General features: G+C 42.8%; 1 protein-coding gene across 1 annotated transcript in view; it reads left to right on the top strand.

Moving 5' to 3' along the window:
- Window positions 1–18,186, top strand: part of RAB25 (RAB25, member RAS oncogene family) — a 39,973-nt gene extending 21,787 nt beyond the window's left edge. The window contains exons 4-5 of the mRNA XM_068253526.1: window positions 4,060–4,140; window positions 17,591–18,186. Of these exons, the coding sequence (XP_068109627.1) occupies window positions 4,060–4,140; window positions 17,591–17,727 (218 nt within the window). The 3' untranslated portion in view covers window positions 17,728–18,186. The remainder of the gene's footprint in view (window positions 1–4,059; window positions 4,141–17,590) is intronic.
- The last annotated feature ends 4,049 nt before the right edge of the window (window positions 18,187–22,235 follow it).

The raw sequence follows: 22,235 nt of genomic DNA, 5'->3' as shown, positions 1-22,235 counted from the left end.
TTCGTGTTGCACTCTTATGACCTGCAGTCAAGGCAAAGGGATCACATGGATCTTAGTGGTTGCTATGAACTAGGGACTGATGGGACACTTGAAGTAAGGAAATTATCTGATTCTGCAGTGATTTACTACAATAATGTAATTTTTGATTGTCTTTGTCTTAAAGTGACACAAGTGAAAAAAACACTTCTGATGAATTGTATGTGTAGTACAGATAAGAATAGAACATTTGTAGCAAAGAAATGAGTCATGTTTTTATTTTCAGTTCTATTGCTTTTTTATAGCATTGCATTATATTGTCATATTTGTAGTTTGCTCTGTTTTATAGTTCAAAATACAGATTGCGGTTTGCAGAGTATGACCCTTTGGACTTTTCTGAAGTAAAGACCTTATCTGAAGCTGTCTGTCACTGTTTTTTGATGTATGTGCTCCAGAAAACAGGGACCTAATTTGGGTCCTGGAGCTCCGAGAAGTATAGACAACTGAATTTTCCCTTCCTGTACTGGAATCAATTTATGACTTGTTTCTTTGCTATTAATGTACTATTTCTTAGCTGTACTACGCATACAATTCATTATCTCATAAGTTTATTTTCACTTCAGATTCTCTTTAAAGTGGCACTGACACGGAAAATAAACTTTGATATAATGAATTGTAAGTGTAGTATGGATAATTAATAGAGCATTAGTCGCAAAGAAAAGAGACTCCTATATTTTTTATTTTCAGATGTATAGCTTTTTTTTTTTTTACCTTGCATCATTATGTCATATTTGCAATTTACAAACCACACTCTGTACTTTGAAACTATAAAACAGAGCAGAGCTAATGAGCATTTTGAATGTCCCTACAGTAAAACCTTATACATCAAAGACACAGTGAGAGACAGATTTAGATAAGTGCTTAAAGGAATACTATCGATACCCAAGTGTTCTAAAATGACAATGTACAAATAATGTCTAAGTAGCTGTGTAAACATTTTCCTACTTTTCATGTTAAATATCAGAGGCAAAAGCTGTAATTCATTGAGGGTAGGATTTAGCTATATTGGGACAAATCAATTGCAGAAGGGGTGTCTGCTTCAATGCACAGCCAGAGTTGCATATCAGACTACAGAAATCAAATATCAAAAATATCAAACTCTGAAAGCAAAAACAGTATGAAAAGCTGTGACAATTAGTTACATTTCCTCTGCTCTCTTCAGACACTTCAGTCAGAAACACAGGACACAGAAGCTGCAGCTGTTCTCTCTGTCACACACAGAGCTACACATTGGGCTCGATTCACAAAGCGGTGCTAACCCAGTTAGAGACTTTAGGCGTGATAACCATTGCACCACGCTGGTGAAAAGCCAGTTTAGGCGTGATAAGTCTAGATAAGTGTAGATAGCGCGCAAAGTCCTGCACGCAAAGCAGCGCCATTAAACTCTATGCGAAGTGCACCAGACTTTGCTAGCGCAAAACTTTTGATCAGCTGTGCACTGCGGTGCTAACGCAGTTGGAACTTAAACTTCTCACGCCTAAACTTCTCACGCCTAAACTTCTCACGCCTAAACTTCTCACGCCTAAACTTCTCACGCCTAAACTTCTCACGCCTAAACTTCTCACGCCTAAACTTCTCACGCCTAAACTGAGTTTAGGTGTGATAAAGGTCTTTTCACTAGCGTGCTAACTGTTAGCATCGCTTTGTGAATCAGGCCCATAGAGTTAACTGATCAAGTGTGAGGGGAATTTCCCCTCTCCTCATGGCTGCCTGCCGTCCATTTTGGCGTCAGTAAAGTTTGAAAGTATTTTGATAACAGTAAACAAAGCAGTTGCTACTAAAATGTATACACCAGTACTTAGCAGCACTTCCCAAACAATTCCTGTGTCAATTGAAAAAAAAATATGTGAATCGATTAGTATTCCTTTAAAGGAGTCATCGGGGAAAAAAAAAAAGTGTTTCACTTACCTGGGGCTTCTACCAGCCCCATACAGCCATCCTGTTTCCTCGCAGTCACTCACTGCTGCTCCGGTCCCCCGCCGCCAGCTAGTTTCATTTTTGCCAACCTCGGCGTTGGCGGGCCGCCACGTGTACAATTTGAATGCATTCCCGCTAGTGCATGAACATGAACACATACATTTTATGTGTACCACTAATGTGTAAAATGTATGTGTTAATGTTCATGCACCAGTGGGAATGCATGCAAATGTACGCATGGCAGCCCGCCAACCCTGAGGTCGGCAAAAACGAAACTAGCTGGCAGCGGGGGACTGGAGCAGCAGTGAGTGAGTACAAGGGCACAGGATGGGGCTGGTAGAGGCCCCAGGTAAGTGAAACTCCTTTTTCTTTTTTTTTGCCTGATGATTCCTTTAAGAAAACAGGACTGCCTTCAACCTAAGTTGGGTCCAAGAGCTCTTAGAAACTGTGGCTGGATAGTGTAGTGGTTAAAGACACTGAAGCGAGAATAAATCTCGCTTCAGTGCTTATATTCAGCAGGGGCATGTGTGCCCCCGCTATAACGCCGCTATCCCGCGGCTAAACTGGGGTCCCTTACCCCCCCAAATCTCCCCCCCCCCCCCCCCCTGCAAAATCTACGATCAACTTGGTCGTAGATTTTGCTGCTGTTGAGGCAGGGCTAACGGCTGCAGCCCTGCCTCTCAGCGCCGTCTATCAGCGGCGCATCGCCGCCTCAGGAAGACTGAGAGGGGCGGGGGAGAGGTGGAGATACGCGCTGACAGATGCGCGTGGAGGCAGGGCTGCGGCCATTAGCCATGCCTCAATGCGGAAGAGATCCCCGGCAAAGACAGAGGGGATTTGGGAGGTAAGGGACCCCCGTTTAGCCGCGGGATAGCGGCGTTTTAGAATATAAGCACTGAAGCGAGATTAATTCGTGCTTCAGACTCTCTTTAAGGGCTCTGCCTCTGACACAGGAGACCTGGGTTCAAATCTCGGCTCTGTCTGTTCAGTAAACCAGCACCTATTCAGTAGGAGACCTTTGGCTAGTCTCCTTAAAGTGAACCGAGCATGATTTTTAACACCCAGGGCAGCTCTATAGCAAATAAAAAATGCATTCTAAAAATGTGGTTTATTATTAAAAAAACTTTAATTTTACCTCATTTTTTTACATCTAAGAGTTAAATTAGCCACTTTGTCAGACCGCAAAGGACCTGCGGTCCCTGAGCAGGAGATGGTGAAAACAGATAAGAAATTACCTCTTTAGACTTAATTGACCACAAACAAACCCCCATTGTACTTCAAACAGAAAACATCAGTTACAGTTGAAGAATGTCACACCTAGCCTGGACAACAGCAGTTGTAAAACAGCAGGGGTTGAGCTTCTGAACAATGGCAGCCCTTGCAGCTATGTGAAGCCAAGAGCTGCTTGGATCCCCTTTAAAGGGATCCAAGCAGCTCTTGGCTTCACATAGCTGCAAGGGCTGCCATTGTTCAGAAGCTCAACCCCTGCTGTTTTACAAGTGCTGTTATCCAGGCTAGGTGTGACATTCTTCAACTGTAACTGATGTTTTCTGTTTGAAGTACAATGGGGGTTTGTTTGTGGTCAATTAAGTCTAAAGAGGTAATTTCTTATCTGTTTTCACCATCTCCTGCTCAGGGACCGCAGGTCCTTTGCGGTCGGACAAAGTGGCTAATTTAACTCTTAGATGTAAAAAAATAAGGTAAAATTAAAGTTTGTTTTTTTTTAATAATAAACCACATTTTTAGAATGCATTTTTTTATTTGCTATAGAGCTGCCCTGGGTGTTAAAAATGATGCTCGGTTCACTTTAACACTGCTACTGCCTATAGAGCGCGTCCTAGTGGCTGCAGCTCTGGTGATTTTGAGTCCGCCAGGAGAAAAGCGCAATATAAATGTTCTGTGTTTGTTTGTCGGTTTTTGTTTTGCACAGATAACTGAAGTTTCTTATCTTTACCTGTACTGAAAAACATGATACTCATTTATGTTCTATTAGTTGTACTACACATACAAATCATCATTTCATAAGTTTATTTACACTTCAGGTTTACTTTAAGAGCATGTCAAAAAAAACAGGTACTCCCATTTTAATGTTTTTCTGTTTTCCAGACAGTAATGGACTGCTGTTTATAGAGACATCTGCACTGGATTCCACCAATGTGGAGCTGGCTTTTGAAACCATTCTCAGAGGTGAGAGCACTCTGTTCCCCCTGAAATTATGATTTAACAGGGTGATGGGATGATCAACTTTTTTCCTGTAGGAGGTCACATTTTGGAATAGTAAATGATCAGATCCAGTAAGTGGAGCAAGCAGTTCACTTTGGCACTGGCTATTACACAGCTAAAATGCTGGCACTGAAGGAATCAGGTGTGGATTCTGCTAATGGGGGTTAAACACTGGTGTTTGGCTTATTACACAGCCAAAGTGTTGGTGCTAAAGATTTGGTATCTTACATTTGAGGTAAAGAGGGTGGCACATAATTGGTTGGTTTTAATTTGGTGGTGACAGCTAGCGGTGAGCATGTAGCTACTCGTAATTAAAATTTAAATTACATAGTGCTGACTGTGGCAGAGGGGGGGGGGGGGGGGGGGTTAACTTACCTATGCCACCACCTTTAGCCGATGCATTCCACTTGCAGTTCACATAACTGCACCACTTCCTCCTTTAACCACTTAAGCCCGAAGGGTTGAAATTTTTTTTCAATCCGAGCAACTTTCACCCCCCATTCATTTGCCAATAACTTTATCACTACTCATCACAATTCATTGATCTATATCTTGTTTTTTCCGCCACCAATTAGGCTTTCTGTGGGTGGTATATTTTGCTAAGAGCCACTTTACTGTAAATGCATTTTAACAGGAAGAATGAGAAAAAAATGGAAAAAATTCATTATTTCTCATTTTTTTTAGCCATTATAGTTTTAAAATAATACATGCCTCCATAATTAAAACTCACGTATTGTATTTGCCCATATGCCCCGGGTATTTCACCGTTAAAATTATGTCCCTATCACAATGTATGGCGACAATATTTTATTTGGAAATAAAGGTGCATTTTTTCCGTTTTGCGTCCATCACTGTTTAGAAGCCCATAATTTATTAAATCATATTGATATACTCCTTTGACGTGCATATTTCAAAAGTTCAGACCCTTAGGTAACTATTTATGTTTTTTTTTTTTTTAATTATTGTAATTTTATTTATTTTTTTATTTAAACTTGTATGTGGGTATTTTTTGGTGTGGGAGGTAAACAGGGTTTTTTTTTTATATATTTATATGTTTACTTGTAAAACTTTTTATTTTAGGTGTAATTTGCTATTTGGCCACAAGATGGCCAGAATCAAAAAGTCCTGGGAGCGATCGATCTCGCTCCCAGGCAGAAGAAAGGAGACCAGAGCTCAGAAAAGCCGCAGCGTCTGAAGAGACGCTGTCGGCTTTTCTCCGGTGGGGTCCGATCAGCGAAAGGGATTTATAATCCCTTTCACTGATCGGTGGGCTAGCGGCCAGCAGCGGGGGCGCGCGCGACCCACGGGAGTGCGCGCAGCCCAACTGAACGAGAAATCTCGTCCAGTTGGGCTTAAGTGGTTAAACCTGTAAGAAGGGGAGTTACGTGGACTGTGAATGGAACGCATCAGCTATAGGGGGCAGAGTAGGTAAGTTATCCTTCCTCTGGTACAGGCAGCACTATCTAATTTTAAATTTCGATTTTGAGCCACTACGTACTCGTAGCTACTTGTAGTGCTCACCACTGTTATAATTCAAGTATTATATATAGGCCTCAGTTATTTGAACTGAGTTAGTTGAAAGGCTTGATTTGCACAGGGTCTCTTTAAGCATAATTTCTCAGAGAGAAATTATGAAGACCTTTACCAGAAGCAGATTGTCCTCGTCCGAAGGACAGGAACACTATCTGTTCAAATGTACAGACGTTCATACTGTACATTTGGGACAAATGGGTACAGGTTTTGACACAAGACGACCACACTTTGTTACAACGGTTAACCGGTTCAGCACCGCAGTCCGAAAATCTCATGCATCCGAGCAACGTTCACCTCCCATTCATTCGCCTATAACTTTATTGCTACTTATCACAATTAATTGATCTAGATCTTGTTTTTTCCGGCACTAATTAGGCTTTCTTTGGGTGCTACATTTTGCTAAGAATTATTTTTTTCTAAATCCATTTTAACAGGAAGATTAAGAAAGAAATGAAAAAAATTCATTATTTCTCAGTTTTAGGCCATTATAGTTTGAAATTAATATACGCTACCGTAATTAAAACTCATGTATTTTATATGCCTATCTGTCCCGGTTATTACACCATTTAAACGATGTCCCTATCACAATTTATGGTGCCGATATTTCATTTAGAAATAAAGGTGCATTTTTTCAATTTGCGTCCATCACTATTTATAAGCTTATAATTTTAAATAATATAATAACATACTCTCTTGACGTGCATATTTAAAAAGTTCAGACCCTTGGGTAACTATTTATGTTGTTTTTGTTTTTTTTTTATTGTATTTTTTTTTATTTATTTTTTAATAAAAAATGTATGTGGGTAATTTTTGGTGTGGGAGGGAAACTGTTTGTTTTACATGTAAAATAATAGTTTTCTTTAATTAAAAATGTATGTGGGTGCAGTTTACTATTTGGCCACAAGATGGCCACAGTGAAAAAATTCCTAGATGCGAACGATTTCGCATCTAGGAACTAAAGATCAGAGGAGTTGTTTCCTGGGGGCAGAAATACCACGCTCTCTGGAGAGAAAGCGTCGGTATTTCTGCGGGGAGGTTAGATCGGTGAATGGGAATTATATTCCCATTCACTGATCGGGGGGCTAGCGGGGGGCGGCGGGTACGCGCGCGGGCGCGCGCCCGATCGCGCGCACCACGCAGGGGAAGATGCAGTGCCTATCTGGACGAGAAAGCTCGTCCAGATAGGCCGAACTGGTTATACAAACAGAACCCTAAGTTAGAGGTAAGATTTCACCATGATAAAGGTGATCTTGGTGAGGTTGAACACAGATATAAGCAGGTCAGTTCCAGTCTGACCTGGTGGAATCTGTTTCCGGCAATGTTCCAGGGACACTCGGACTGGGCCTCTGCAGTTCAAAATTTCTTCCTACACCCACTGGTCGTCGTGATGAGGATGACAACTTTGGGCATCATTACACAGGTGAGGTTTATGTGTGAAATTACGCAAACAAATTAACATGGTTAAGAGATTGGTGCCTCATCAACAATCTCATGAACCAATATTTCCAAATTAAGGGATATACAGGGTTACGGGTATAAGTTGTAGCAGTACCTATGAGGGAGCTGATTGTATAAAGGTGTTCTTTTAGAAGACACCTGGCACTGCTCCGATGCTTAACAGACAAACAAGTTTCACTTTTCTGTGATCATGCAAGTTTGTAAGTGATACGCAAGTGACGCAAATGCTGAGAATGTTGTATAGAGGGACTTAGAAGTAGGGCATTCCCAGAGAGCCTGGTTACAGGAAGGGCAAGAGGTCTTGCCCTTTTTTCCAGGGATAACCACCTAGTGCAGAGAAGGTGTGTGAGCACGAGCATCGAAAAGTGAAACCTAAAGAAAAGAAACCAGGTACTGCTGGGTTCAGAAGCAGGAATCTGCCGATCAAGCCTTTTAGGGGGATTGTTATAATTTAAGTATTATATGTAGGACTCAGTTATTTGAACTGAGTTAGTTGAAAGGCTTGATTTGCACAGGGTCTCTTTAAGCATAATTTATCGGAGAGAAATTATGAAGACCTTTACCAGAAGCAGATTGTCCTCGTCTGAAGGACAGGAACACTATCTGTTCAATTGTACAGACTTTCAGACTGGGAAAACTGAGGCCAATATTTACTAAATATAACATTCTTGTATGTAGGACAAGGGGCTCATAGAATATTAATCAAGTAGGTGGGTATTATGACACCACGAGGGGTCTGAGCCAATTGTAGGTTTTGGGGGGATGGCTCAGATGAGGTCACATTTTAACTCTTTCTGGTTCGTATAAAACCAACAGCCGGTTTACAGAGAGGCTCCTCTTCTCTTTGCTGGCTTGAACCCTTTACTTATTTATTTATGTCTTGTCAATTTACCTAACTGTATGCTGTACATAGTAAGCCTCCGGGCTTGGTAGTTAGATGTAACGTAGGATAGACATAAGAAGTAACCTAATTCCAGGCAAGGGAAACAAGAAGCTGTAACGCAAAAGACTTACTACAGAATAATCTGCTTTGCTAAGATGTAACGAACTGTATTGTATATTTGTTGACTGAATAAACTCCTAACTCTGAAGACGTCTGATGCTGTTGCTGTGATGAGTCGTGTTTGCAGCTCTTACTAATGAGTTTCTGGTGCCGGGATAAAGGTGTAGTTACTTACAACCACTAGTGTTGGCATTGGCTAATGTACAGCTGAAATGCTAACTGTAAAGACAGGAAGTGGGTTTTGCACTAACGGAAAAGTCAAATGGTGAGTGTCTGTGAAGGGACTCAGGATAAGGTAGTGAGAGGTTAGATTTATATGTTAGGGTTACAAGGTAAAGTTGGGTATCTGGATTGGATTAACAGGAGGGGAGGTTTGCATCAGGAAGGGGGTTAACGTGCTTTGCTGTGAGCTTATTTATTTCGATCTAACGCGCTGTTATTCTTAAATGTATTCAAAGTTTTTAATGAATTTCATTCACTCACTCACTCATACCACATATACAACTTACTCGAAGGGACCCTCGGTTTCCTTAAAGTGGTCTAACACCCAGCATTTCAACTTTGCTTTAAAATATTGCTTACAGCTTAGAAACGATTATGCCAGATTTTTTTTTTTAGCAGAAATTCACTGAATGGATTAAACATGACATTTTAGTGCTGCATTTAGCTAGAACTCCTCCTCCGTGCTTAGGTTTAGTTACAAATGTATCTATTTACAATGTAATAAACAAACACCTCTCTAAAAGAACAAAGAGGGCTTCCCTGGCAGGCTTTTCAGAGGTCTATTTGCATTCCAAACATTGATACATTTGTAACTAAAGATAAGAACGGATGCGGATTCCTAGTAAAATCCAACACTAAAATGTCACGTTTAACCCATTCAGTGAATTTCTGCTTAAAAAAAAATCTGGCATAATAATTTCTAAGCTGTAAGCAATCTTTTAAAGCAAAGTTGTAATGCTGGGTGTTAAACCGCTTTAATTTGCATATCTCCGCAAAAAATTTTTTTTTTAATATAAAGTAAAAGGTGATAGTTAAAAATAGTTAATAAAAGGTCTGTTTTTTTTCCTCTTTCTTCAAAGAGAAGACACCAATAGTTCCTTTAGCAACAACTGTTCCTTAATGTCAGCGTTATTAGCAAAGATTTTTCAAAGTGCAGTATGCTCAGTTCCTTCCCCCATAGATTGCTTCCACTCCAAATCCGGGTGTAATCCATCGGCAAACCTTCCAAGCACTTCCCCCACACTGGCATCCTCGTACAGCCTACGTCACTTCCGCTTGTTAGACTCAGCGGGCCACTCACTGCACTTCCGCCCGGCTGGGCTTCACTTGGAATTGCTCCTCTGGGTGACGTCACCTCGTATAGGTCTTTGGAACTTTGTTGACGGGCGGCCGCTGCACGCTCTCATGCAGAGGTGGCCTTAGAGTATGCGGGGCCTGGGGCGAGTGTCATATGTGGGGCCTAGAGACATATGCTGTGGATACACATGTTGTGGAAGCGCACACTCTGTATAGGTTAGATAGGTAGGTGCCTCCAATATAGGTTAGATAGGTAGGTGCCCCGCAGTATACATTAGATAGGTAGGTGTCCTGCAGTATAGATTAGATAGGTGCCTGCAGTATAGATTAGACAGGTAGGTGCCCTGCAGTACAGATTAGATAGGTAGGTAGGTACCCTGCAGTATAGAATAGATAGGTGCCTGCATTATAGATTAGATAGGGTGGTGCCCTGCAGTATAGATTAGATAGGTGCCTGCAGTATAAATTAGATAGGTGCCTGCAGTATAGATTAGGTAGGTAGGTAGGTAGGTAGGTACCATGCAGTATAGATTAGATAGGTAGGTACCCCACAGTACATATTAGATAGGTGCCTGCAGTATAGATTAGATAGGGTGGTGCCCTGCAGTATATATTAGATAGGTGCCTGCAGTATAGATTAGATAGGTGCCTGCAGTATAGATTAGACAGGTAGGTGCCCTGCAGTACAGATTAGATAGGTAGGTAGGTGCCCTGCAGTACATATTAGATAGGAAGGTGCCTGCAGTATAGATTAGTTAGGTAGGTACCCCGCAGTATATATTAGATAGGTGCCTGCAGTATAGATTAGGTAGGGTGGTGCCCTGCAGTATAGATTAGATAGGTGCCCTGCAGTATAGATTAGATAGGTGCCCTGCAGTATAGATTAGATAGGTGCCCTGCAGTATAGATTAGATAGGTGCCCTGCAGTATAGATTAGATAGGTGCCTGCAGTATAGGTTAGATAGGTGCCAGCCTGCAGTATAGGTTAGATAGGTGCCAGCCTGCAGTATAGGTTAGATAGGTGCCAGCCTGCAGTATAGGTTAGATAGGTTCCAGCCTGCAGTATAGGTTAGATAGGTTCAGGGGCGGCGCCAGGGGGGTGCAAGGGGGTGCTCGAGCACCCCCTAGAATTGTCCAAGCACCCCCAAAGCACCCCCTGGAGTGAACTGACTTCAGGCGTCTAAAAGACGCCAAGTCAGTTCACACAGCGGCAGCACGGAGCAGCAGGCAGGGCTACGGTAAGATGGCCGCCCGGAGCCCTGCTCTGCAGACTTCGAGTCTGCAGTGCATGGCTTCGGGCGGCCATTTTCCCGTAGCCCTGCTCTCTGCATGCAGGAAGTCTCGTCGTGACGTCGGGAAGGAAGAGGATCGTGGGCGCGCGGGCGCTGCGCGCCACAAGGAGGTCGGGACAGGAGGTCGGGAAAGAAGGTCTTCTGGCTGTAGGTGAGTAAATGGGTTTTTCTTTTCTTTTTCAGGTGGTGCATATTGGGGTCATATCTGCTACGGATTGTGCATATTGGGGTCATATCTGCTACGGATTGTGCATATTGGGGTCATTTCTGCTACGGATTGTGCATATTGGGGTCATATCTGCTACCGATTGTGCATATTGGGGTCATTTCTGCTACGGATTGTGCATATTGGGGTCATATCTGCTACCGATTGTGCATATTGGGGTCATATCTGCTACCGATTGTGCATATTGGGGTCATATCTGCTACCGATTGTGCATATTGGGGTCATATCTGATAACGATTGTGCATATTGGGGTCATATCTGATAACGATTGTGCATATTGGGGTCATTGGACGTGTTTTTTGTTAAAATCTGCTCACATTACGTGTATTTTCTTGAGAAAACCTGCACAATTATGTGAATTTTCTGGAGAAAGGGTCACCAAAACTTGGGCCCTCTGTCTTTGCGTTGCACTTTTAAAGGGAACCCGAGGTGAGAATAATATTGAGGCTGCCATATTTATCTCCTTTTAAGTAATACCAGCTGCCTGGCTGCCGTGTTGGTCCTCTGCCTCTAATTCTTTCAACCATAGACCCTGAACAAGCATGCAGCAGGTCAGGGGTTTCTGACAATATTGTCAGAACTGACAAGATTAGCTGCATGCTTGTTTCTGGTGTAATTCAGTTCACTACTACAGCCAAATAGATCAGCAGGGCTGCCAGGCAACTAGAATTGTTTAAAAGGAAATAAATATGGCAACCACCATATCACTCTCACCCTGGGTTCACTTTAAATTACAGTTAGCCCCGCCCTCATCCGGTCATGACCACGCCCATTTTTTCGCCGCAGCGCGCTTCGCGCGCCGCAGGTTGTAGCCACGCCCATTTTTTGCCGCGGCGCGCTTCGCGCGTCGCAGGTCATCAGCTCCCCCGCAAATTGGTCCAGCACCTACATAGCACCCCCTAAAAAAAATTCCTGGAGCCGCCACTGGATAGGTTCCAGCCTGCAGTATAGGTTAGATAGGTGCCAGCCTGCAGTATAGGTTAGATAGGTGCCAGCCTGCAGTATAGGTTAGATAGGTGCCAGCCTGCAGTATAGGTTAGATAGGTGCCAACCTGCAGTATAGGTCAGATAGGTGCCAGCCTGCAGTATAGGTTAAATAGGTGCCAGCCTGCAGTATAGGTTAAATTAGGTAGGTGCCAGCCTGCAGTATAGGTTAGATAGGTGCCTGCAGTATATATTAGATAGGTGCCAGCCTGCCGTATAGGTTAGATAGGTGCCAGCCTGCAGTATAGGTTAGATAGGTAGGTGCCCCGCAGTACAGGTTAGATAAGGTGGCTACAGTGCTGGGGAGAGCGGGCATAGTTGTTAAAACTCACGTGTCTTCACCGATTCTCCCAGCTAAGCTACCATCTATTTCCTCTCCCGGCATCTGTGTATTGGTAACAGTGCCCCCCTGTGGTGACATGCGGTCACGTCATCATAGAGGGCGCTGTTACCAATACACAGATGCTGGGAGAGGAAATAGATGGTAACTGGGAGCATCAGTGAAGACACGTGAGTTGTTACTATGCCCGCTCTCCCCAGCACTGCAGAGGGTGCGGGCCTCCTCAGGCGCGGGACCTGGGGCGATTGCCCCACTTGCCACCCCCAAAGGCCGGCTCTGCTCCCACGGCTCGCCCAGTTCAAGACCTAGATCGCTAATTGCCACTGGAAAAACTTGTAACCTCAACGCGTTTCAGACAATAATCGTTGGCCTTCTTCAGGAGGATTTTAACGTATAGAGCAGCCAGCCATCATTACTTCATATATACCCTTATCAGATCCGCCCCTCCACATATAAATGGGGGCAAAGTTAAGTTCATAGTGTTTAAAACTGTGTTTTTTTTTCATGAATGGAACTTTAATATGTGTATCTATATTTAAGTCAGTATGAATTTTCACATCACACCACTCACCCAAAATTAGAAACAAACATAAAAAACAAAAATAAAACCCTTTAAGTCAATTTACCACCTTTCCTATCCCCTATCCATCACGTTAACCTATATTCAAAAAAACATCACCGCCAATCACATGCTCTTCATCAATATCTCCATGATTATACAAGCGTATTGATTTACCAGTGTTTGTGTAACGATCGGTGTAACACAGAGAGGGTCTGATTACTGGTGATCTGGAGTATCACCGAGAATACAGATATATACCCGATTATAGATGATCTGCAGTATCACCGATAATCAGATATATCTCTAACCTCTGGACACCTGAGTAATATCTGAGTGTTTGGTGCAACAGTAATACTTTGAGGAGAGCACCCGTACAGAGAGTGCAAGGCAATAGGAGGTACTGCCTAAAGAACAGATTCCTTCCAATGGCCTGAGGCTCCCCAAGGGGCGGAGCCAGGCTGAGAGTAGGAAGGACCAGAGTGTGAGTGACACCAAGGGTGAAGTGTCACTGACAGGTCTGTGAACTATCTCCCAACAGGGGAAATAGTTCTCGAGGTCGGACAGGCCAGGTCGGCAACAGACAGACAGATCAGGTACAAAGACAGGAGACAGAATCGGAATCCAAGGACAAGCAGAGTTCGGCAACAGAGTATCAGATATAGCGAACTACCAATTCAGAGATCAAGAGAATGGTCAGGAAAGCAGGAAGTCATAACATAACAATGCCTATTCTTTAGGTGTGAGCTCCGTGATCATCAACACCCTGGAACTAGTCTGAAGTACAACAGGATAGTAATACAGTTCCCTAGTCTTGGGTGTGAGTTCCTTGATCATCAACACCCTGGAACTAGTCTGAAGTATAACAGAATGATAATACAGTTCCCTAGTCTTGGGTGTGAGTTCCTTAATCATCAACACCCTGGAACTAGTCTGAAGTATAACAGAATGATAATACAGTTCCCTAGTCTTGGGTGTGAGTTCCTTGATCATCAACACCCTGGAACTAGTCTGAAGTATAACAGAGATATAACACAGATTTTAGCAAAAGGTCTGAGTGCTACCACGTAGTGATCACAACGGCAGACACCAGAGAAATGACCAGCACCTAGTATATATACCCTAGCGCTCTCCAGCGCCTCCCCTAAGTGCTGGACCAATAGGAAGTGGTAAAATTGTCAGCTGACCGGCTTGGTCAGCTGACACCCTTCTGGCTGTCATAAAAGCTCTGCCTCTCAACGCGCGCGCGTCCTTCTGAACCTGTGTGGACTATCAGTCCCAGCCACACCAGACCTGTTTTGCTATGTATCCGCTGTGCAGGATGCGGAACCGGCCGCACCGCTATCCGAGCACGCGGCGGTTTCTCCGCGTTCCGCCATGCAGACCGATGTAGGCCTATGCGTGCACACCGCTGCATCGGATGCGGAATCCGCCGCTTTGTTTACTGAGCATGCGGCGGTTTCTCCGCGCTCCTGCACGCAAACTGCCATGTTGAACACGGAATCAGCCGCCTTACCTTGAGTACTCGCGGCGGCTTTTCCGCGTTTTCTCACAGTTTGCTTGGGGTATTGTCAGATGTGTCTTGTAGTACGCATAAAGAAGTTGATTACAATTCTGTGCTTCTAAATGGAGAAATTGCTTCTATTGAAATGGAAATCGCATAATGTGACATGTTTGAATGTTTGGAAAACTGGTGAACACTAACCTCTCGCTCTATAAATTCATCTATCAGGTTAGATGTCAATTATAAAACCCAAAATTTCAACAAAATGTGCAGCTTCTCTTATTCTTAATTAGGATATTAATTTCCCTGTTACAGAGTTATACTTGTAATAATATCAATGATTTATGTAATCACTAGGTTTACCTGAAGTAATGTAATTGCCTTTTTGCTGCTGAGAGAACTCATTCAGCTGGACTATTGTAATATTTTATTTACTGTACTTTATTATGTGACTGCTTTCTTCTTTCTGAAAATGTAATATACCGGTATATGGAGCTGATCCAATTTACGTTTTCTCCTAAGTGATAATACTTTTCATCTTCTGTTGAAAATAACTTTTGCACGTTTGTGAATTGATTGGGCTCATGGGGTTGAACTGCTGGATATACTATGTTTTTATCCTGTTGTGATTCTCTTTGGCTCTTCAAGCCTGCAAAAGATATAACAAATTCTGTTAACCCTTTTGGGACTGGACCACTCTGGCCATCAGAGCTGTCCTATTGTGCCCTGTGATTACTGTGATTGGTTAATCATGCGGTCAGGAGATGCGGAAGCTCTGCTGTCACTGAGACAGCAGAGCAAGCGGGTGCAGTGATGGAACAGCTGCATGAACGCTGTGAGTGCGTGGCGGTGAACAGTTGGAGTCTACGTCCTGTCAGAGCTGCACAGCCATCAGCAGAACATAGATTCCAACTACGTACTGTATGTCTGGAAGTGATTGAAAAAAAAAAAAGGAAAGAAACACTGAGATTTTATGGCAGATTTACTGTCAGATCGATTATTTCCAACATGTCCGATTTCATTTTCTGATCGATTTCCAACTGTTTTCTATTCACCTCTATTAGAAATCGATCGGGAATCAGATGTTGGAAATAATCGATCTGGCAGTAAATTTGCCAGAAAATCTCAGTGTCTACCTAGCATTATGCTGGGAATACACCTTGGGCTTGATTTACAAAGCGGTGCTAACCTACTTAGCACGCCTAAAGACTTTTGGGCGTGATAACCATTGCACTAAGTAGGTTAGCACTGGAATAACCTCGGGCGCAAAGTATTGTGTGCGCAAAGTCCGGTGTGCGCGATAAGTCGCATAGGGTTTAATGGGCGCATAAAACTTTACGCGCGCAAAACTTTATGCGCACTAACCTTTACGCGCACAAACTATTACGCGCGCATTAGCACGCAAAGAGACAGTTTGCACGTGATAAGCAGCTTTTTACTGGCGTGCTAATAGTTAGCACGCTTTTGTGAATCAAGCCCCATACGTTTTTTTTCAGCAGATAGATGGTTCGATAGATAATTTCCGGAATGTCCGATCTTATTTTCAATCATTTTTCTGATCGATTTCTCACAGAAGTGAATGGAAATTGATAAGAAAAGATAAGAAAATTGATGGGAAAATCAATCGAAAATAAGATCGGTCAGTAAATCGACTGAAAAATCTCATTGTGTATTCCCAGCATTAGGAGTATTGTGCCTGGCATGGATGTTGGCAATGTTTTTAAAGATGAAAGTGAAAAGTGGTTAGTGAGTGAGTGACTGTGTTATAAATTAGAGAATGGGTTCAGATCTTACCTAAATTTGTAAGAAGCTGATGTTAAAAATATTTTGTTACTTCAGGAAAGGACAGTTTCTAGGCTATGTATCTCTTAGAGGGAGGGAGTAAACCCCACCTGAAGACTCAAGCACACTGTTGTGATGCTATAGGCAGTACCCCAGTGCCCCCCAGTATTGGAAAGCCAGAGGTAGCCACCCAGAATGAGTAGTCAGATGTGACACCCAGTATTGGTAGTCAGAGCAGCCCCCAGTATTAGGTAGTCAGATGCAGCCTCCTCCCCCCCCCCCCCCCTCCAGTATAGATAGCCATAGGAGCCCCAAGTATTAGGTATTCAGATGCAGCCTCCTCCTCCCCCCCCCCCCCCCCTCCAGTATAGATAGCCATAGGAGCCCCAAGTATTAGGTATTCAGGTGCAGCCTCCTCCGGTATAGGTAGCCAGATGCAGCCCCCAAGAATAGGGAAGCCAGACATAGCCCCCTCCCCCAGTATAGGTAGCCAGATGTAGCTTCCCCGCAATATGGCTAGCCAGACGCATCCCTCCATCGTAGGTTGCCAGAAGAGACCACCATCATTCAGAGAGTGCAGCAGAGTGAGATGTAAGTGACCCACCATCTGGCAACAGGAGAAGGAAGCGAGATCTGTCTTCCTCTTCAGCCTCCTGATTTCTAGTAGCTGCAATGACATCAGTCGTCATGAAAACCTTCACTGGCAGTTGCTCATGATGATTGATGCCCCACAGTCATGAAAACCAGGACACCAAGGGATAGGAGTAAATCCATGCTTTTCCACTTTACAAGAAGTATCTCCTGTAGTCTCCATTATTGTTATTGTGACTTTTCCAACTTTCTGTCATGACAAAAAGTAAGTGAAAATTTTCAGAGGGATGACAGAGAGCAAGAATATACAAGAGGTTCTAATCATTTTCACACTATTAAAGCCTAAAATATGTTAACCTTAAAGAGAAACTCCGACCAATAGTTTAACTTTATCCCAATCAGTAGCTGATACCCCCTTTTTACATGAGGAATCTATTCCTTTTCACAAACAGACCATCAGGGGGCACTGTATGACTGATATTGTGGTGAAACCCCTCCCACAAGAAACTCTGAGGACCTTGGTACTCCTGGCAGTTTCCTGTCTGTGAACCTTGTTGCATTGTGGAAACAGCTGTTTCCAACTGCCAAAAAAGCATGCAGCAGCTACATCACCTGCCAATAGTAATCATGTCACCATGTAATAAATGTCAGAATGTAAATCAGGGATTTAAAAGATTTCACAATGGGCAAACAATGACTAAATCATTTATACATAATTATTGTAAAAATTAAGCACTTTTTATTACATTATTTTCACTGGAGTTCCTCTTTAAGTTGGGCTGAAAATTTCCTGTGGATAAACTGATTATAGTCAAGGTGTTTTACTGTTTTTTTTTCCCCCAGATATTCATAAGAGGGTTTTAAAGAGCAAAGGTGGATCCCCAAGAGACAACACTGTGACGTTAACCAGCCAGGTTCCTACATCAGAGTCCGAAGCCCAAGCAATGGAAGAAAGGAGACCTTGTTGCAGAAACGTCTGATTCCACTAATGCATCCTCCAAGAAGATAGCAGCCTACTAAGGACCACCTACATATTCATTCTGACTTTTTCTGGTCACAAGATAACTGTATCTGAGTTAAGTTCTACTTGGGTGCTGCTAATCTACCAATGTCAGTAATACTTGGGGTGACCTTTTACCAACTTTTTTAAACCAAAGGCGGATCTTTTTTTTAGTGGAAGCAGCTTTAAAAGCAAGATTGTGCTAAAATTGGAATAATGGTAACTGGGTGGAATGAGAACCTGTCAGCTCTTAAACCAACCACAAAAGGAAAGTTTGCCAAGCAAAAACCAAAGTAATTATTATCAAAGATGGGAAAATGTTTGTCTCAGAGCTCAGATTTCCTGTATCTTCCTTGAGATATTGTTCTCTATGATGCCCTCTTCCAAAACCCGGTGTTAGCTGCAGAAAATGAAATAAAAAATGAATCTGAAAGATTTACTGATGTTGTTCACACATGGATCTAAAAGTTCTAAGACTTGCACAGAAATTAAGATATCTGATAATCAACTGACAAAATGTGCACTTTCAGTATAACAAGGCTAAATATCCAAAGCTGCCCTCTTTTCAGAAATGCAAATTTAATGCTTGCCTACATTTTTTTTTTTTTTTCTTCTTCTCCTCAATAGATCTGAAAACTCTCTGTGGTTTTATTCTAGTGCTGCCTGCTGGTCTGACAGCTTTCCCTACCTCTCCTGCAACCTCACAGCTAATCCCGTGTGTGTACTTGCCTGACGCTCATCTTTTATCTGTTGTCTCTACACTGAAGTCTGATACCTCCTTTCTGTCGTGTCTATTTACTTCCTGTTTTGTCCCCTCAGACCATAAATGGAACATGAAGGAAAGGAATATGGAGGCTGACCTATTGCTGTCATGTTTTGTGTTGTCTTGTGTACAAATCTTGTACCTGCAGGGTATATGCAGTCAGAATACCTGATCTGGATGATTGCTTTTGGCCAAGATTTAAGCTGAGGATCAGTACAGCCGCCAGATAAAAAAAAGCAATAAAAAAAATAAATTGGACTGGACTCTTTTAAAAAGGGAACCTGAGCAGTGCGAAAAAAAGAAATAAATCTGGACTTCCCTGGGGCTTCCTCCAGCAAGAAGGAGGAAGAGGATGCCGGCTACTCCCCGTAGCCCACGAGGTACCCTGGCATCCTTGCTCCCTACTGTGGCTCTGCTAATCAGGCGACTTTGGCTCTAAAGACTGAACCGTGCATGCGCAGGAACTTAATGGCGATTGCCGTGATGACGAGCCGGGGGCGCTCGCGCGTGATTTCATCCGAAGTCGCCAGATTACCGGAGCCGCCAGCGGGACCACGGAAGGGAACTAGAGGATGCCGGGGGGACTTTGCAGACTACGGGGGGCTGGAGGAAGCCCCAGGTAAGTCCAGATTTCCTTTTTTTTTCACTGCTCAGAGTCCCTTTAAGGCTAAAGGCTTTAGTTTTTCTTACCTTAGATCCAATATATAATTGTGATCTAAAGGACAGATTGGTAATGAATTACAGAGAGATGTCCTAGTTCACTCCCCCCTGCTTATTCACACAGACTTTATAGCTTCAGTTATTTCACTACCTCTTTGCTGACTGGTAACCATGACTACTCGTGTTTATCTGTGTGAATGGTTATAACATTATGCCAGCAGGCACAAGGACTACACACCGCGATCACACAAGTGGGGGAGCTCCTAAGGCTTTATTGATTTCTTAACTTGATAAAAGGGTTACGAAACACTAGATCGTGGAAGTAATAATGAAATAATTTTATTTACCCTTCGTGCTGGTTGTACCTCCTTTGACTCCAATAGAGGTACTCACAAAATCTTTAGTACAAAACAAGCAAGATCGATCTTCAGAGAGGAGTATGACAGACTGCAGCACAATTTGCTGTTTTTGATATCCAAACATAAATATTCATTCTCAAGTGCACAACATTGCTATGCTTGTTGCATCTACTTTAAAGAAAACCTGTACTGAAAATAAAAGTCAAAATAAGCATACACAAGTCATACTTACCTTCCATGTAGTCTACTCCTCAGTGTCTTTCTCCTGTCCCGTGACCTATTTGTTCACTATGATCAAGGGAATTTTCCGTCCTCCATTTTGAAAATAGCCATTACCCCATAACAGCTTTCTGGTCAGCACACAGTTAAACTGTAACATCGCCCCCTTGAGCTATAGGGAAACATGAACATTACCTGGTACATCAGTTTTCCTCTCAGCTATAACTGACAGCAACTGATATTTTACTGACAGCAACTGATATATTTCAGATCTGACAAAATATTGTCAGAACTGGATGGAATTATTGTCAGAAGAAAATGGTGAGCTTCTGAGAGGAACTGATGGCAAGGTAACTCTGTAATGTTCACTTGAAGTTACCTCGTGTTTATTTTAAATATTTTTACTCAGTACAGGTTCTCTTTAAGGTCCATTTTCCACTAGCCGACGTCCCCCTAAAAAAGCGGATCACCTATGTTTTGCTGATTGCTAGTGCACCATGTTTTACATGTAAATTGCGATGCAATTTTCCATGGGTGAGTTTTGGTTTTCACAAATCGCAATCATGGGGCTGCATGATTATAGGTGCGATTACGTTTCAGTCCCGATGGTTCACATCGCAATCGCTGGAAAAAGATTTAGCAAGTGGAAAAAGGCCCTCAGGCCCCGTTTACACTTAATCAGTTGGTACGCATTTTTTTCCCCCTTCTCCATAGCAGTGCATTGTGAAAAAGATTTCAGTTAAAACGCGTTAAGTGTGAAAGGTGCCATAGGAAAACATGGGACTTACTTTGAAAATCAGTTGACCTTTCAGTTATAACTGAAAGCAACTGATTAAGTGTGAACGGGGCCTGAGGGTCCATTCACACTGAATCAGTTGCTGTTAATTATAACTGAACGGACAACTGATTAGCAAGGTAATGTCCATATTTCCCTATGGCTCAGTTCACATTAGATGCGTTTTAACTGAAGCTTTTTTACAATGCACTGCTATGCAACAACTGATCAGTTAAAATGTATCAGTTTTTCAGCGTTTAGTGTGAATAGGCCCTAAGGCCTCTTGCACACTACATGCGATTTCGATTTGCGATTTTAACGTGATTTTACATGTGATTCCGATTTGTGATTTTCAATCAGTACTGCATGCTGTGTTTTTTCTGCGTTTTTCCTCTTTTGATAGCATGAAGGGAAAATGGGAATCACAAATCAGAATTGCAAATTGGATTTGCAGTGTGCAGGGGGCCTAAAGGTGTGTGAAGCCAGTGATGTCCCAGGGACAGCAGCCTTTGCACTTTTCCTGCATGCCCAGGGTAGCTCTGCTGGAGTGCTTGCTGCATGCAATACATGTGGTTGAAAAGCTGCATTTGCACTGGGATGCCATGTCCATTTCCAAAACAAATGTGGCAACTGTGCTGATGCAAATTCACATCTGAATCACTTTGCCATGCTATGCACGGCTATGAGGATTCAAATGTGAGCTGCGGAAAACTGCAGCATGCATCATTTTTTTTTCCACCAGTGATTCGGATGCAGCCTATTGATTTCAATAGGCTGCAATTCTGCATCCGAAATTGTGTGTTGAAAATGCCCAGACGTCAGTCAGAAACCTGTTATCTGCATGCTTGTTCAGGGTCTATGACTAAAAGTATTAGAGGCAGATGATCATCAGGACAGTCAGGCAATTTGCATTGTTTAAAAGGAAATGCATGTCAACTTCCATATACATCTCACTTCCGTAAGACCAGTAAGGGCTCGTTTCCACTATCGTGAATCCGCATGCGTCCAATGCATGCGGATTCGCACATGTAATGCAAGTGGATGGGCCTGTTTCCACTGTAGCGTTGTTGAGGTGTGTTTTTTTTCAGCGGTGAAAAAATGCACAAAAGAGCCGCAGAATTCGCCTGCGAGTGGAATGCATGCGAATTGCATGCAATGTATTTAATAGGGAAATCGCATGCGGTTTCCCCATGCGTTTTTCACATGCGAATTCGCATAGGTACCAATGTAAATTCACACAGGCAGTGACATGGTTAAAATCGCATATACCCTCACCTATGCGAATTCGCGGCAAAAAACACATGGGGAATCGCATCCGCATGCGATTTCATCAGCAGTGGAATCCAGGCGATTTCCGCACCGCAATAGTGGGAACGAGCCCTAAAGCATTTCATCCAGCACTTGTGACGTCCCAGTCCTGTCCTCTCTAAAACATGGGTATAACATATCAGTTATGTAAGTGATATCACACATTTTCTGAAACACTAGAAGAGTTTGCTGAGAGCACAAGTAGTGGAATACTGCTGTGATACAGACTGCTGGTAAAAGGTAAGAGCATATAAATAGGTAGCTTAGGAGCTACACATTTTTTTAGGGAGAGGGATGGTGTTATTAATCAGAAGGCAATTTTGGGTTTGTTTGTCCTTTTTATGTTCATTCAGATCAGAGTACTGTATTCTTTAATATTGGACAGGAAGTACACTGTGCTTTGC

The sequence above is a fragment of the Hyperolius riggenbachi genome, chromosome 9, assembly GCF_040937935.1.
Source record: "Hyperolius riggenbachi isolate aHypRig1 chromosome 9, aHypRig1.pri, whole genome shotgun sequence".
Classification (NCBI taxonomy): Eukaryota; Metazoa; Chordata; class Amphibia; order Anura; family Hyperoliidae; genus Hyperolius; species Hyperolius riggenbachi.
Note: the sequence above shows the minus strand (reverse complement) of the source record. Positions and strands in the feature narration are given on the sequence as shown.